The 14,975-nt window shown below is 62.9% G+C and overlaps 7 protein-coding genes across 7 annotated transcripts; 3 read left to right on the top strand and 4 right to left on the bottom strand.

The window, feature by feature from the left end:
* Positions 1 to 292: 292 nt before the first annotated feature.
* On the bottom strand, positions 293 to 1,352 carry OSTLU_30453 (predicted protein; the record flags this gene model as incomplete). The annotated part of the gene is made up of 1 exon (XM_001416550.1): positions 293 to 1,352. The coding sequence occupies exon 1, from the start codon at positions 1,004 to 1,006 to the stop codon at positions 293 to 295; it is 714 nt and encodes a 237-aa protein (XP_001416587.1). The 5' UTR covers positions 1,007 to 1,352.
* Positions 1,353 to 2,016: 664 nt separating this feature from the next.
* OSTLU_30451 (predicted protein) lies at positions 2,017 to 4,065 on the bottom strand. Its single transcript, XM_001416549.1, has one exon. The coding sequence runs from the start codon at positions 3,878 to 3,880 to the stop codon at positions 2,321 to 2,323; it is 1,560 nt and encodes a 519-aa protein (XP_001416586.1). The 5' UTR covers positions 3,881 to 4,065; the 3' UTR covers positions 2,017 to 2,320.
* A 1,373-nt stretch (positions 4,066 to 5,438) lies between these two features.
* OSTLU_24186 (predicted protein) lies at positions 5,439 to 10,049 on the top strand (the record flags this gene model as incomplete). The annotated part of the gene is made up of 1 exon (XM_001416839.1): positions 5,439 to 10,049. The coding sequence occupies one exon, from the start codon at positions 5,439 to 5,441 to the stop codon at positions 10,047 to 10,049; it is 4,611 nt and encodes a 1,536-aa protein (XP_001416876.1).
* A 383-nt stretch (positions 10,050 to 10,432) lies between these two features.
* Positions 10,433 to 10,600, bottom strand: OSTLU_10658 (predicted protein; the record flags this gene model as incomplete). The annotated part of the gene is made up of 1 exon (XM_001416548.1): positions 10,433 to 10,600. A coding segment is annotated over one exon (168 nt), but the record flags the coding sequence as incomplete, so codon positions are not given.
* Positions 10,601 to 11,001: 401 nt separating this feature from the next.
* Positions 11,002 to 11,946, top strand: OSTLU_14496 (predicted protein; the record flags this gene model as incomplete). Its single annotated transcript, XM_001416838.1, has 1 exon — positions 11,002 to 11,946. The coding sequence occupies one exon, from the start codon at positions 11,002 to 11,004 to the stop codon at positions 11,944 to 11,946; it is 945 nt and encodes a 314-aa protein (XP_001416875.1).
* OSTLU_24185 (predicted protein) lies at positions 11,946 to 13,537 on the bottom strand. Its single transcript, XM_001416547.1, has one exon. The coding sequence runs from the start codon at positions 13,345 to 13,347 to the stop codon at positions 12,106 to 12,108; it is 1,242 nt and encodes a 413-aa protein (XP_001416584.1). The 5' UTR covers positions 13,348 to 13,537; the 3' UTR covers positions 11,946 to 12,105.
* A 302-nt stretch (positions 13,538 to 13,839) lies between these two features.
* Positions 13,840 to 14,886, top strand: OSTLU_86646 (predicted protein; the record flags this gene model as incomplete). Its single annotated transcript, XM_001416837.1, has 1 exon — positions 13,840 to 14,886. One exon carries the CDS (start codon positions 13,840 to 13,842, stop codon positions 14,884 to 14,886), a length of 1,047 nt encoding a protein of 348 aa, XP_001416874.1.
* Positions 14,887 to 14,975: the final 89 nt, after the last annotated feature.

Below are 14,975 nucleotides of genomic sequence, written 5' to 3'. Positions count from 1 at the left end.
AGCCGTCTTCGCCGTACGTGTAGCCACCTGTGGGCACCCGAAGAAAACTGTCTGTTAGTATCTCGCGCGGCGCGACGGTCGAGACGAAACGCACCGTAGTAAACCACGGCGTCGACGGGCGCGACGGCGATGGCGAAAAGAAGTAATCCGATGATGCGTAGAGCGCGCGATGAGAACATGCTGAAGAAGCGTCGTGAAGTAACGAGGTTTTCTCGTGGTCTCGTTCTCGTCTCGGCGACGCGTCGGCATCGGCTTCAGGGTCAATTACTTTTACAGAGCCTAGGTTCAGCGACTACGCTACGCTACGCACTTCGCTTAACGCACTTCGCTTAAAAACGTGTAAATATTCCAAGCGTCCTCGCGCGTAGAGCTCCGCGGGCGTTTCTTCCAGCGACACTTCTTCGAAACCGACGGGCGCGAGCAAGTCGCGCACGATTTCCGGCGTCAAAGCGTACGGCGGACCACCCTCGAAATCCCCACACGGAAACACCACGGACACCAAAATACCGCCAGGTTTCACGCAATTGGCGTACACGCGCGCCCATTCCTCGCGTCGCCGCGGATCGATGGCGCACAAAAACGTGCAGTCGTAGCACAAATCAAATTTTTCCTCGGGCGCGAACGCGAAGAAATCCTCCACCATCACCTCCACCACCGCCGTCGACGGCACGTCCTCCGTCTTCAGGTGTTCCAACGCGCTCGCGCGCGCCGTGTTCGAGATCTCCAGACCAACGCAAACCTCGTATCCCGCGCGCGCGAGCGACGCGAGCGCGTACCCGCGCCCGCAGCCCGGCACGAGCGCGCTCGCGCCCCGTCCCGTCGCCGCGCGCGCGCTCAAAAACCGCTCAAACGCGGGTTCGGTTCGACTGCAATCGAACGCCTGCCCGCGCTCGATGCCGCGCGACCACATCGCGTCCCATTCCGTCGCGCCGTCGTCGGTCGCGAAATCACCGGCGTTCGACTTCACCGCGCCGTCGCTCGTCCCCGACGCGCCCTCGAGCGCCATCGCGCGCGTCGACGCGCGTGACGCGATTCGTCCGCGCCCCGAGTCCAGCGCCCCGAGTTCGTACGGAAACCCCTCCAGCGGCCCGTCGTCGCGCGCGCCGTCGAATTCCAACCACTCGCTCGCGTCCGCGCGCGCTCGCGCCGTCGCGTCCGTCGTCGTCGTCGTCGGCACCGTCGCATCGTCGCGCCGCGGTCGCCGCGCGATCGTCGCGTCGCGCTCGGGCGTGCGCGGCGGCGACGTCGACGACGCGCGGCGCGCGACGTCGACGCCGTCGGACGGTTTCATCGTCGGCGTCCGGGCGCGGCGCGCGTCGCGATCGCGATCGCGCGGCGTCGCGAGATGACGATCACGATGAATCCTCGATCGCCGTCTCGGGGCGTCTCGGAAATCTCGGACGGATCGACGTCGATCCGACGGTCCGATTGTCCGATCGGACGCGCGAGGGCGAGGGCGAGACGCGAAGGCGAGGGCGAAGGCGAGACGAAGGTAAAGCGTGAAACGATGCGATGAACGCATCAAACTCGTCCGCGCCCGATACTATCCTCGAAGGCGGCGGCGGATACTCGTTCGAACTCACCCGACGTCGCCGTTGAACATTTGATTTCTGCACCCCGCTCACCGACGCGACCAGATCGCGCATTTCGCGCTCGTGTTTTGCGCGCACCGTCTGCAACTCGTTGGAGCGCGCCCTTCGTTCCGTCGCGAGCTCCTCCTTGAGCGCGTTGATCTTCTTCGTCTGCCGCTCGCTCTTCGCCTGTAACTTTTTAAGTTCAGTTTCTAGCTCCTCCACTCGTCGTGTATCGCGCGGTCTCTCCCTCGCGACGACCACTACCGGATACGAATCCTTCGCGTCGTCGCGAGACACGCGCCGCGACGCCGACGCCGACGCCGACGCCTCAATCTCCACCATCCGTCGCATCTCCTCCGCGCGCGCGTCCTGTTTATCGGACACTCGGGTATATGTATTTAGTAGCACTGATGTATCTACCACGATGTCTTATTTAAGCTTTCGAGCGCGATTGATATCTTATTTAAGCTTTCGAGCGCGATTGATATCTTATTTAAGCTTTCGAGCGCGATTGATATCTTATTTAAGCACATCACCACCACGCTCGACGACGATTCCTCTTCTCGGGTTGCGCCAACGCCGCGGCACTCTTGTAGCATTCTCTCGCAATCCATTGACATTCTCTTCAACAATTCCATTTTGCCACTGGGTGTCTCTGGGTGAACATGCGTGTGCTATACCTTACGGAGAGGCTCGCTGGATTCGAACGGTCGCTTTGCGACGTACACGGGTTGACGGGTAGAAACTCAACGCGCGACGCCCGTCTTGAGAACGCCGACGTGCTTGGCGAGGTCGCGAGCGAGCGCTAAAGGGATTCTCCCTTTTTTCGCCGATCCCTTTTGGTTTTGAACGCCAGACTTGTGCTGCCTCGCCCCCGATCGGCGACGGTACGCGCACGGCGACCTCGACGTGCACAGGCCCTTCCATTTCGCCTCTTTCATGACGTCGTACAGATTGCGGGTGACGTACAGGTCGGTGTGCTTCCGTATCTCGCCCTTTGTGAAGTGGCAGTAGCTCACGCTCCACCTCACGAGGAAGTCGAGCATTGCGTACACGTCGGACAAGAGATCGCATCGCGAGCCGATGCCATCCGCGTCGTTGTGCGGGTTCTCCACGCTGATGCTAAGCGGATTTAGCAGTCGTAACGTGTCGACTTCCACAGTCACCATGGAGTCTGCGTGCAGCAGCTCTTCATCAATCACGTGCTGCAATCCGCGGTCGCGTAGATTTTTTCGCCTCGGGCGCTGCTCCGTGGAGTAATACTTACACAGCGGCGACGCGTGCGCGTGAAGCACGCGCCCAGCGGTGGCTCTTCTGACGTCCATGAAGAATTGGGCATCCCACACGTCTTCGTTAAGAATGAGCACGCGCGGGTGGTTCTTCGCGCGTGTCGATTCCAGCCCTTCCTTCGGGTCCATCGCGATGCACAATACGTCGTCGCCGAGCGTTTCCGCTAAAGCCAGGGACACGTTCGCCCATCCACTGCCAATTTCAAAACATAGCCACCGCGTCCTGACGGTATCGATGCCGCTCAAATCGACGTTCATCGTCCGCAGGATCGCGAAGAATTCGTCGAGATTCGCGGCCGGCGGCGGACGCCAACCGCCTAACCAGTCGGCGAACTCAGCTTCCGTGAGCGCGCATCCGAACGCGCCTTCGTCGCCGGACTCGCTCTCGTACACCACGCGATACGGAAACGAAGGCTTGCGCACGGTATCGCGATCGAATTCGACGAGGATACTGTCTCGCGAATCGTGCGGTTGTCGGAGCAGCCACGCGACGGCGGCGTCCGCGTCGCACGGAGGGCCGTCGTCGTCGTCTTGCGCGCGCGCGCGCCGCGGGTATCGCCGTCGAATCGCGTTTTCGACGAATCTGAATCTTTGACTTCGAGTCCCGAAGATCGTCCCGGCGGCGCCCGCGCCATCGATGAACGTCTCCACGGACATGGTCGTCTGCACCGTCCCGCGATTTCGGGCGTAGCGCACATCCATCACGAGCTCTAGGCCGAGCTTTCGCCGCAACTTGCGCGCTTTGCGCAATTCTTCGTCGTATTCGGATGCGATGCGAGAGTCCGCTTGAACGACGCCGAACCCGACCACGCACGGCGCGTCGTCGCGCCCCGGCGAGTACGGGGTCCACGCTCGCCCGCCTTCAGCGGTGTGCGTTCGCACGCTCGCGTCGACGCGGAAGCGGTCGCCGGTCTCCACGGTGGGCGCAAACAGCGCAGTGCGCGTCGGCGGGACGCCGTTCGCGCTCGCGTCGCGCGCCGGTTCGGCGCGCGACGGCGCGCGACGCGCGCGAGGCATCGTCGCGCGCGTCGCGAAGACGCAACCTCGCTCGAGCGCGCGCGCGCATCGAGCGCTTCGCGGTCGAAGCGCGCGCCGCGCGCGCCGCTACGCGCGAAACGCGCGTCGCGCGCACGGAAAATCGCCGCGCGCGCGTCGTCCGACGCGCGCGCGACGAACTTACCCTTATCGCGCGCGCGGCGATCTGCACGTCGAGCGTCCGCGCGCGCGCGACACAGCGCGCTGCGCGTTCGGCGCCGAACGCGCGCGCGCGTTCGAGGCGCGCGCGCGATCGAGCGAGGTTTCGTCTTCGCGATCGCCGCGCGCATCGCGCTCGAGCGCGCGTCCGCGCGGCGCTCGCGCGACGCCCAGCGCGTCGCGCGAGCGTCGCGAATCGATCGTCGTACATTCGCGCGCGCGTCGTCGCGTCGCGCGCGCGCGCATCCGCGCGAACGACGCGCGCGACGCGTCCGCACCCGTCACGCTTCCGAACGCCCCGCTCGCACGCGCTCGTCCGCGACCGCGCGCGACGCGGCGTCGCGCCGACGCGCCGCTCGTATAATGCGTCGCCGAGCGCTTTGTGCGACGGCGCGCACACCCGCGTGTGCGACGCCGCGCGCGCGTCGCCGCGCGCGGCGATTCGCGACATTACTCGCGACGACGGCGCGCGTTCCGCGCGCCGCGCGTCCAGCGCGCGTCGGCGCGCGCGCGATGCCGTCATCGACGCGTGTCGCGCGCGCTCGCGCGCGCCCGACGTCGCACGTCGCGCGAATCCACGCGCGCGTGCGAAGAACGCGACGTTGTTAACGACGCGCGAGCGTCGGGAATGGCGCGCGTTCGCGCGCGCGCGCGTCCGTTCGCGCGATCGCGGGGTCGACGAACGCGCGTCGACGCGCGTTCGCGCGATTGCGCGATCGCGCCGCGCCGATCGACGCGCGTCGGCGCCCGTGCGAGCGTCGATTCGGCGCGGTCCTCGGCTTCGGGTTCTCAAGCGCGAAAACATCGCGGCGAAAAGCAAAAAACAGAAAAAGGGAGGCGGGCGGGTCAACGAATCGGCGTTTTCATCCAGAAGGAACCCGGCGCTCGTTCGTGGCCGCACTTTCTCGCGATTGCAAGAAGCGAGCACGCAGCGAGCGCGCGTACGCGATAGCGGTTGCGGCAGCGGTAGCGGTAGCGGTACGTCGTCGTGCGTCTCGTTCGCGCATCTCGAGCGTCGATGCGTTACGGAGAAACGAGGGACGATCGCGCCGCGCGCTCGAAACCGCCCACGCGCGCGTCGGAAGCGCGCGAGCGGTGCGCGCGTGTCGAGCGCGTGTCACGAAAAACGTCGTGCGTTCTCTCCGCCGCGTCCGCGGCGAACGCGCGCGGCGACGAACGCGCGCGCGCACGAGCGATTGCGTCCTCGGAGGCGAAGGGACACGTTCGCGCGAGGTTCGCGCGAGGCGGCGACGACGACGACGCGACTGACGCGCGTTTCTACCCTGGAAAGAAGGGTGATATCAAAACACATTCTTGAAAGTTTTCGCATCCGACGGAACGGGGAAGCGTGACAGACGAGGCGGAGACGAGGCGGGGAGGCATGGCAGACGTTCTCGCGGAGTGGGGAAAACGTCACCCGCGCCTCTACGGCGAAGCGCGACTAGGTCGGTTGGAGCGGCGCCTCATCCGTGAGCGCGTCCAGAGAGTCACCACCGAGGGCGGGGGCGACTGCCAGTTCCACGCGATTGTCGCCGCCATAGGACGAACCGATCCCGAACGCGAAGTGTCGGTGGAACTTTTACGCCACCAAGCCGCGGCCTGGTTGGAGCGTCGCGTCGACGACGACGATATAGTGCCGGTGCGCATCGGTTTTCTCGATACAGCGAACGGTGCAGGACGTGAAGATCTCAGTGAGGGTGAGATACGCGAGGAGTTTCTGGCCGAGTGCGCAAGCCTGGGTCAGCTCGGGGGCAAGTGGGGCGACGAATTCTCGCTCATGGCGTTGGCCGACGTGCACAAGATGCGCGTGCGCGTAATATCGGACAGTTTGTCTGCGACGCCCGACGGAGACGCCGACGTCATCATCGAGCCGGAAGAGGCTACGATCGACGTAACGCTCGTTCTCAGCGGTGGCGAGCGTGCGCAGATGCACTACGAATCGATCGAACCGCGCACCGCGCCCGCCGAACCCGACGAACCCGACGAACCCGACGAAGAGACGCTTCAACGAGCTCGGAACGACGTTCAGGGCACGCTCGGAGCGATGTTGCGCGGCCGCGCCGATGCGGACCAAATCATTGAGAGAACGGCGATGGACGTCGCCTTGTGTCGAATGATGGCATCAGCGCACGCGGTCGGTGACGACGAACCGCAGAGTCCTCCGATCCTGGCGGCGACAGGCAAGCGAGCCGCACAATTTCACGCCTCGCCGACCTACGCCGAGAGTGATGCGCAGCACGAGCAGTCGCCGGGTGGCACGGTACGAGAGTTGCACACGGGGCGGGCGTGTCGCCCGCGTCGTCGCGCCAAGTCGCGCGGTAACTTGTTCGCCCCACTCGCAGACGGATTCGTCGAAGACAAAGACGAAGATGCACACGAAGACGAAGACGAACACGAAGACGAAGGGGAAGGGGAAGAAGAAGGGGAAGAGGAGAAGGAAGGGGAAGGGGCAGAGGTCGCGCACGTGCGCGCCAAATTCGGCTCTATTAAGATGACCGATTGGCGACGCGAAATTCTAGACCATTGTCGCCAAACCCATAAACCGGCGACGCCGTCCCCGGCGCCGGCGGTGGAGGTTTCAGATGATTCGCTGGAATCGCGCGCGCGACGATTCGTAGGTCCCGCGATCGCAGGGAGCGCGAAGGCTATGTACGACGCAAACGCAAAGATTCGCGGGGTGCTTGACGTCCACTTCGAGGCGAACTTGTCTCCCGTTTTAGAGGAGTTCGTGCTCGACGCCGAGCAGTGGCTCGCCGATGGGGACAACATGTCCAAGGCGAAGGACGCCATGTTAACTTTTCTCGACCGCTGCGAGTGCTTCCCTCTCGTTGGATTCAAGGACGCCTTCGACCCGAAGGATGCCAGCGACGAAAGCATCAAATCCTTCCTACGAGAAGTCGCTCGCGTGCCTGGCTGGGTGAGCGGCGCCGACACACCCATCCAAACGCTCAGCGGCGACATCATCGGCGCGCAGCGCAGAGATACTCAAGACGCCTCAGTTGCGGGACATCTAGCGGACACGTCAACCTGGCGCCACACGTACTTTAGTACGACGCACGTCCCGGCTTTTTTTGTGGAGCAATTTTACGACGTCGGCGAGACGCTGGGTGACGACAAGTCGGGGGCGCTAGAACTCATGGAGCACCTACGAACGTTATCGAATTGGTTGAAGTCTCGAGAACATCGCGACTCGCGCGGCGACCTGAAGGCGAGGTTGTACGCTGAGCCGGTCAACGCGTACGTGTGGCTGGTGCGGTCCGATGAAGGCGCGTACGTCGGCGAATCGGAGCGCTGGTTTTCAACACGCTTGGGAGAGCATCGAAACTACCTCATTAGTGACGGCGACAACGCGCAGCAAGCGCACATTCGAGCGAGAGACAACACGCTCGTCCGTTACGTCGACTTCACGGTGAGCGGCAATCCATCAAAGTGCTGGGAACCTATCGTCGACGCCAACGTCCGGTTCCACGCCATCACTCACCCGACGAGACGTCGAATGGGACGACTGCTCAGCGCATTCGTGGCCTTTGTCCTCGAGTACCGCGCGACGCACAAGTCGAACAAGCCGAAATACGTACGAATGCACGCGCTCGCTGCTCTGGGCGCGTTCGATGGAATGTTTGTTGAAATAGTCTGGACCTATTTTCTGAAAACGTGGATCGAGCTGGGTTCGACGTGGGCCTTGAACCGAGCGACGCCGGGCATTCGCATCGCCGGTCACCGCAAGGTGCCGGTCGTCTCCATGGCAGACACTGCCGGCTTCGCCACAAACCCGTGGGTGCTGCGCTGTTACGGAGAAGACACCGACCGCGCCGCGACTGCGGTACGCACCATGAGCAGCATAGTGCTCGCACGTCACGAGACGATCTTTGCCGACTCGACAGTCTCGCCTGACCTAGTAAATCGGCTGCTCGTTTTCTTCACGCAAAACTTTTGGAGTGCCTTTGTCGATCTTTTGGCGGGCGCCGAGGCGGTCTCGAACGGAAATGGATCGGGCGCGCAGCCGTCCTCGCGGTCGCTCACGGCGCGCTTCTTCGGCGGCGACGAGAAGGCGTGCGACATTGAAGACGGCGCAATCCTCTCGTTATTTCGAGACTTGCTCCGTTTTGACGCAAACGGCGGTCATGCGCGCGCTCTCATCGATTCGCTGGGTAACAAGGAATTCCTTACGGCGTTCCTGGGAGAAGCTTGCCGAAGCCAACCCGACCGTCTCGAAGCGGCGCTGGAAATTTGGTTTCGCGACGCAGAAATAATTCTGCCAAGTAAGGCGGTCTACATGGAGCTATATAGGATCACGAAGATGCACACGAAGACATCACAGTACGGTGACGCCTTGAGCGGACGACTCGTCGCTCATTGGATTCGGTATCCGCAGGCGCTGCGTTCACTACTCGTTTTGATTCACAGCGCCGAGGGTACGCTTTCACCCGAGGAAGCGCGTTCGGTAGCGCGCGTGGAAACCGCATCCGCCCGCGAGAGTGACGCAATCAATGCACGACAATTACGAGAGTTGCTTCGAGGGGGCTTGTCCGCCCCAATCACATGGTTCATAACGTTCTGGCGAAGTCGCATGGAATCGACGGACAAAAAAGTCGATGTCGCAAAATTCTCGAAAGAGAACTTCGCGGCTGCGTACAGCGATGTCGACGCACGCGCGGGCAAACAATTGAACATGCGTCGCCTGATTTTTGGCGTTCTTCTCGCCGCGGCGAACGGAGACACATACGACGCCAAGTACGCGAGCATTGCTGAAAAATACGTGCTCCGCCCTGAAGTGGGGGCGAGTACGGAGGCGACGCTAAACGCTCAGGCCAAGGCGCTCCTCGAGAACGCGAAGCGACTCATCGACGAGCACGGCGAGACGCGGTCCGGCGATCTTATGTGGTCGGACCTCGAAGACGCCGCCATCGCGTTCGCCTTGGCCGCGCTCGCCGAAAAAGGCGGCGGCGCGGGTGCGTTCCAGGTGGACAGAACAACCGCGCTGCGCACGGAAAATATGCGGTACGTGTGGGAAGTCGTGCTTCCTTACGTTCGTAGTGCCCGAACGTCGGAGGCATTGTGTGCTCGCTGGCGGAAGGTGTTGAGCAAAAAGACAGAGAACAATTCCATTTCGTACGCGGACGCTCTCGAGCGTTTGAAGAGCGAAACGGCGAAGTACGAGGACATCGAGCCCAAAGAGAGGGACAAAAAAGCGACGCTCGACGCTCAGGCCAAGGCGCTCCTCGAGAACGCGAAGCGACTCATCGACGAGCACGGCGAGACGCGGTCCGGCAAGCTTATGTGGTCGGACCTCGAAGACGCCGTCATCGTGTTCGCCTTGGCCGCGCTCGCCGAAAAAGGCGGCGGCGCGGGTGCGTTCCAGGTGGACAGAACAACCTGGCTGGGCACGGAAAATATGCGGTACGTGTGGGAAGTCGTGCTTCCTTACGTTCGTAGTGGCCGAATGCCGGTGGCATTGTGTGCTCGCTGGCGGAAGGTGTTGAGCAAAAAGACAGAGAACAATTCCATTTCGTACGCGGACGCTCTCGAGCGTTTGAAGAGCGAAACGGCGAAGTACGAGGACATCGAGCCCAAAGAGAGGGACAAAAAAGCGACGCTCGACGCTCAGGCCAAGGCGCTCCTCGAGAACGCGAAGCGACTCATCGACGAGCACGGCGAGACGCGGTCCGGCGATCTTATGTGGTCGGACCTCGAAGACGCCGTCATCGCGTTCGCCTTGGCCGCGCTCGCCGAAAAAGGCGGCGGCGCGGGTGCGTTCCAGGTGGACAGAACAACCTGGCTGGGCACGGAAAATATGCGGTACGTGTGGGAAGTCGTGCTTCCTTACGTTCGTAGTGCCCGAACGTTGGAGGCATTGTTTGCTCGCTGGCGGAGGTTGTTGAGCAAAAAGACAGAGAACGCGCACATTTCGTACGCGGACGCTCTCGAGCGTTTGAAGAGCGAAATGGCTGATCTGCTGCCCCCCAACCGGTCTCTTGAGTCCGTACTGTAGCGCGGAAATTTAGTAATTCAGAATGAATTAACTGTCTCACCGCCTGATGCGTTCAGCGTTCCACTGCTAAGCGTATCTCTACCTGATGGGGTCCGAGGCCTCGAAGTCCTAGGCCGAAGGAGATTGAAGCCAATTCGCGTGCGATTCTTGAAAGCAAATGTGCGTCCTACAAACAACCCCGTCGGTAAGGGACGGGTCTAACAAGTGACGCGCGCAAAGGAGCAGTTGCGCGTGTCGTCGCTTTATTTGCTGACATTTTTTATATACTACGCGCTCGGACGCCGACGGCGGACCGACTACGTCGGCCGCGCGCGCCCGCGCCCTCGACCGCGACCGCGCCCTCGACCGGCGCTCGCCGCCGCCTTCGCGCGCGGTTTCCCTTGCTTGGGCGTGTCGTCTACTAACAAAGTGTCCAGATTCAAAGAGTCCGGAAGGATGTAATACCGAATCGTGTTCCCTCGAACGCTCAGGTGTTCGACCGCCGTCGGGTTTTTACCCTTGAGCGTGAGCTTCACCTGCTTCAGGTGCGTGTTCATGCTCACGTCCACGCCTGTCGATCGCGCGCGCCGCCGTGATTTTCGCGCTCGTCAGGAGGGATCGCCGTGATTTTCGCGCCGACCTCATTCGCGCGCCCTCGACCGCGCGCGGCGACGACGCGGAGCGCCGCGCGTCGCGCGAACGCCGCGCGCATTAATGCCGTTAATTCGACACATCCATGCGCGCGCTCTCGGCGCTTCCGCGCGCGCACCGCGCGTTCGTTCGCGTCGTCGACGCGCGAGATCCATCGTGCGGACGTCGTCGCGCGTCCGCGCGCGCGCGCGCGCGATGGATCGACCTCGATCGCGCCGAACGCGCGCTGAATCGATGGAGCGGGGACTTTGCGAGGTCGGAGCGCGCGTACTTGGAATGGGACCCGCGCGACGAGCGCACGGTGTTCGAGCGCGCGAGCGCGATGAACGGGAACGTGCGCGTCGCGGCGTTCGGACCCTGGCGCTCGCTGCGGTTCAACGAGGTGGAACAAGGGCTGACGTACGTCGGCGACGCGGGCGCCGACGCCGACGCGCTGCCGTACGAATACCTGCGCGTGATGACGGCGGCGTCGATCGGGCTGTGCGCGCGCAAGGGACTGGATTTAGTGACCGCGAATGGAAGGCTGTTTTACGTCGGCTTGGGATCGGGGGCGGCGCCGGCGTTCGCGAAGAAGAAATTCGCGGCGTGCGACGTCGAGGTGTGCGAGATCGATCCTTTGGTCGCGGACGTGGCGAGGGAGCACTTGAAAGTAGGGTTCGTGGACGCGCGCGAGAGCGAGAGTGGAAGCCGTGAAGGAACGTCGATGATGCGAGTGGTGTTGGGGGATTGCGCGAGCGTTTTGCGTCGGCGCGATGGTTTGGATATCGTCTTCGTCGACGCGTTCGACGGCGCGGGCGAGATTCCGAGTCATCTCAGCGAAGACGCGTTTCTTCAGACGTGCGGCGAGGCGCTCAAATCGGATGGTAGCTTAGTGTTGAATATGTTTAACGGTGTGCGAGGGTCACCGGCCCGAGAGGCGGTGCGGGACTTTGCTCGGCGACTCGAGCGGTGGATCGGACCGGTGTGTAGCTTTCCCGTCATGGAGTCGCCGGTGAACGTCGTTCTCAGCGCGACGAAGCGAGGAACGGGTGAGCCGAGACCGACTCGTGAAGAGTTTGTCACGGCGACGAAATCCGTGGGCGAGCGCGCGGGTTTCGAGTGGAGTCCGCACAAACTCGTGGAGGGCGCGTTTTGGGTCGACGCGACTGGAAGCGGCGAAATGTTGGAGAGCGTGGCGGGCGGCAAGCGAGGAGTTTTAGGGAAATTTAAGGGTCGAAACGGCACCGTGATGCCGCGAGAGTTTGAGAACGTGCTCGAGAGTGATTGAGTTTTATTAATGCGATCGCTTCACATCGCTTCAACGATGATTCGGTACGACTGTAAGATTGTTTTGTGTAGGCACGAAGAACGTAAGATGATTCCTTTGTGTAGAAACCGCCGTGTCTAAGTCGCAACTACCGGTTGGCTGGCTGGGCTGGTAAACGCTTCACGTCGGGCGAGTGTAGGTCGTTGTGTTCGAAACCGTGTCCCAATAATACACTGGCCCACCGTTACCCGGGTTGACTTCCTCCCAGCCGTGCGGGAGCGGCGCACCGCCCGCCGGGGCGCCGTACGCCGGTTGGCCGTAGCCGGCTTGCTGCTGGTATCCGCCGCCGTAGCCGGCTTGCTGGCCGAAGCTTTGCTGCTGGTACCCGCCGCCGTAGCCGCCTTGTTGACCAAACCCGCCGCCGCCAAAGCCACCACCACCGCGGTTCGGCGCGGTGTGAATGTACTCTTGGATCATGCGCACGGCTTCGGTGCACTGCGCCGGGGTACCGTACACTTCGGCGACGTTGTCGACGCGGTTCATCTTGATGCGAGTGCCGGTTTGGGACTCGACGCGACGAATATTTTCCCCGCCGCGGCCGATGATGCGCCCCTCTTGACCTTCGCACGGGACGCGTTCCATATGGCCGCTGAAAGGACCGCCGCCGCCGCCGCCGCCGCCACCGCCGAAGCCGCCGCCGCCGAAGCCGCCGCCGCCGCCGCCGAAGCCGCCGCCACCGTACGAGCTATAGGCGCCGCCCGGGACGGGCTGACCCGCGCGCTCGGCAGCTTCGCGGACGTTACCGTCCTCGACAATACGAGTGATTTCGTCGCAGCAATCGTTCACGTGATCCAACATACCGACAACTTCAGCCAAACCCGCCGGTCGGTTCATGGTGATGCGCGTTCGGAACATGTCTTGTAATTCACGAATCTTTGAGCCGCCGCGACCGATGATGCGCCCTTCGTTGCCTTGCGTCGGCACGTCCTTGCGCACTTGACCGTCCGGCATCTCATACGTGGCGAGATTTTGCCCATCCTTGGTCAGGCCACCCTGCGCCGAGCTCGGCGCCGCGGCGTGTTCGCCGTCCGACTTCGCGCTCTTCGCCTCCGGAGGCGCGTCGTCTTGTTCGGGAGATCGCTCGCGTTTCTTCTCGCTCGCCGCGTGCTCCGCCATGGCCTTCTCCGCCATTTCCTCCGCCTTCGCTCGCACGTCCTCTTCCTCCCCAGCCTCTTCCTTCGGCTCTTCCTTCGCCTCTTCCTCCTCCGGCGCCGCCGCCTCAGCCGCCGCCCCGTCGTCCTCGCCCGCCATCGCTTCCTCCAATCGCGCCACGAGCGCCGCCTTCAGCCCCGTCGCGTCCAATCCGCGCTTCTTCAGTTCCTCCTTCAGCACCGCCACCGTCATCTTCGCGCATCCCGCCATCGTCGCGCCGTGCGTCGTCGCTCGAGATTCGATCCGATTCGATCGCCAATCGCGCCGCAGATCCCGCGATTCTCGCGCCGTGCGTCGTCGCGCGCGTCTCTCGCCGGTCGCGCGCGTCTCGCGAGTCGCGTTTCCTCGCGCTTCGACGCTTCCTCGCGGTCGCGTCGACGCGCGGTGTCGTCGACGTGTGCGGCGCGTTGACCCGCGCGCGTCGCGCGTTCGGCGCCGACGCCGCGCGAACCTTCGCGCGACGGCGCGAACCTTCGACGCCGATGATACCGCTCGCGCGCGTCCGTATGCGTATGCGGACGGGGGAACGATTTATGTCGAGCACACGCGTCGACGCGTGACTGTTTGCGCATACGATGCGAGGGCGCGGGTGTACGGCGCGGCGGTTCGCGGTCCGTGTGTTTTGTTACGGGCGCGCGCGCGCGGCGCGCGGTGGCGCGCGCGGCGGCGCGGCGACAGAGGACGGCGCGCGCGGATCGCGCGATGGCGCACCGCGCGCTCGCGCGAGAGCTGAGCGATCTGTACGCGCCGCCCGATGGACCGTCGTCGCGCGCGCGCGTGCTCGGATGCGGAAACTTTGGCACGGCGAAACTGATGCGAAGCAAGCGGACGAACGAGCTGGTGGCGATAAAGTACATCGAGCGAGGGGCGAGGATCGACGAGAACGTGAAGCGGGAGCTGGTGAACCACAGGCTGCTGACGCACGGGAACGTGGTGCGATTCATCGAGGTGGTGCTGACGAAGACGCATCTGGCCATCGCGATGGAGTACGCGAGCGGGGGGGAGCTGTTCGATAGGATTTTGAAAAAGGGGAAATTTTGCGAGGCGGAGGCGAGGTACTTCTTTCAGCAGTTGATTTCGGGGGTGGCGCACTGTCACGCCAAGGGCGTGGCGCACAGGGACTTGAAATTGGAGAACACGCTGCTGGACGGCGACGCGGTGCCGCGGTTGAAAATTTGCGATTTCGGATACTCGAAGAACGCGTTCATCGATAGCGATCCGAAGAGCACGGTGGGGACGCCGGCGTACATCGCCCCGGAAGTGTTGGAACGGAAACCGTACGATGGTAAGACTGCGGACGTTTGGTCGTGCGGGGTGACGCTGTTCGTGATGCTGTGCGGTAAGTACCCGTTTGAGGATCGACGCAAACCGCGAGATTTCCGAAGCACGATTTTAAAGATTCGGAGCTGCGATTACGCCATTCCTCCCGGAGTCGAGCTCAGCGCGGGGTGTTTGGACTTGATTCAGCGTATTTTTGTCGTGGACGCCGCGAAGCGCATCGACATCGCTGGAATCAAAGCCCATCCTTGGTTTCTCATCGATTTGCCGATCGAACTCGTCGACGACGCTATCGCGGCGAATCCCACGAACGCCAGCCCGACGAGCACGATGTCCATAGAAGAGATCCTCGCCATCGTGGAGGAGGCGAAAACGCCCTACGAGGGCGCCGAGCGCGATCATCACGACGCGCAAATGGACGGCGACCACGACATGGTGACGAGCGGCGAATTCGACGACGACGACTTTTGATCGCGAATCCGTCGCGCTCTAGCTAATTTAGCGATGAATCCCGCGTCGCGAGAGCGCGGGATTTATTTATGATTGTTTGTTAATGCAGA

The sequence above is a fragment of the Ostreococcus lucimarinus genome, chromosome 3, assembly GCF_000092065.1.
Source record: "Ostreococcus lucimarinus CCE9901 chromosome 3, complete sequence".
In the NCBI taxonomy this organism is placed as follows: domain Eukaryota; kingdom Viridiplantae; phylum Chlorophyta; class Mamiellophyceae; order Mamiellales; family Bathycoccaceae; genus Ostreococcus; species Ostreococcus sp. 'lucimarinus'.
Note: the sequence above shows the minus strand (reverse complement) of the source record. Positions and strands in the feature narration are given on the sequence as shown.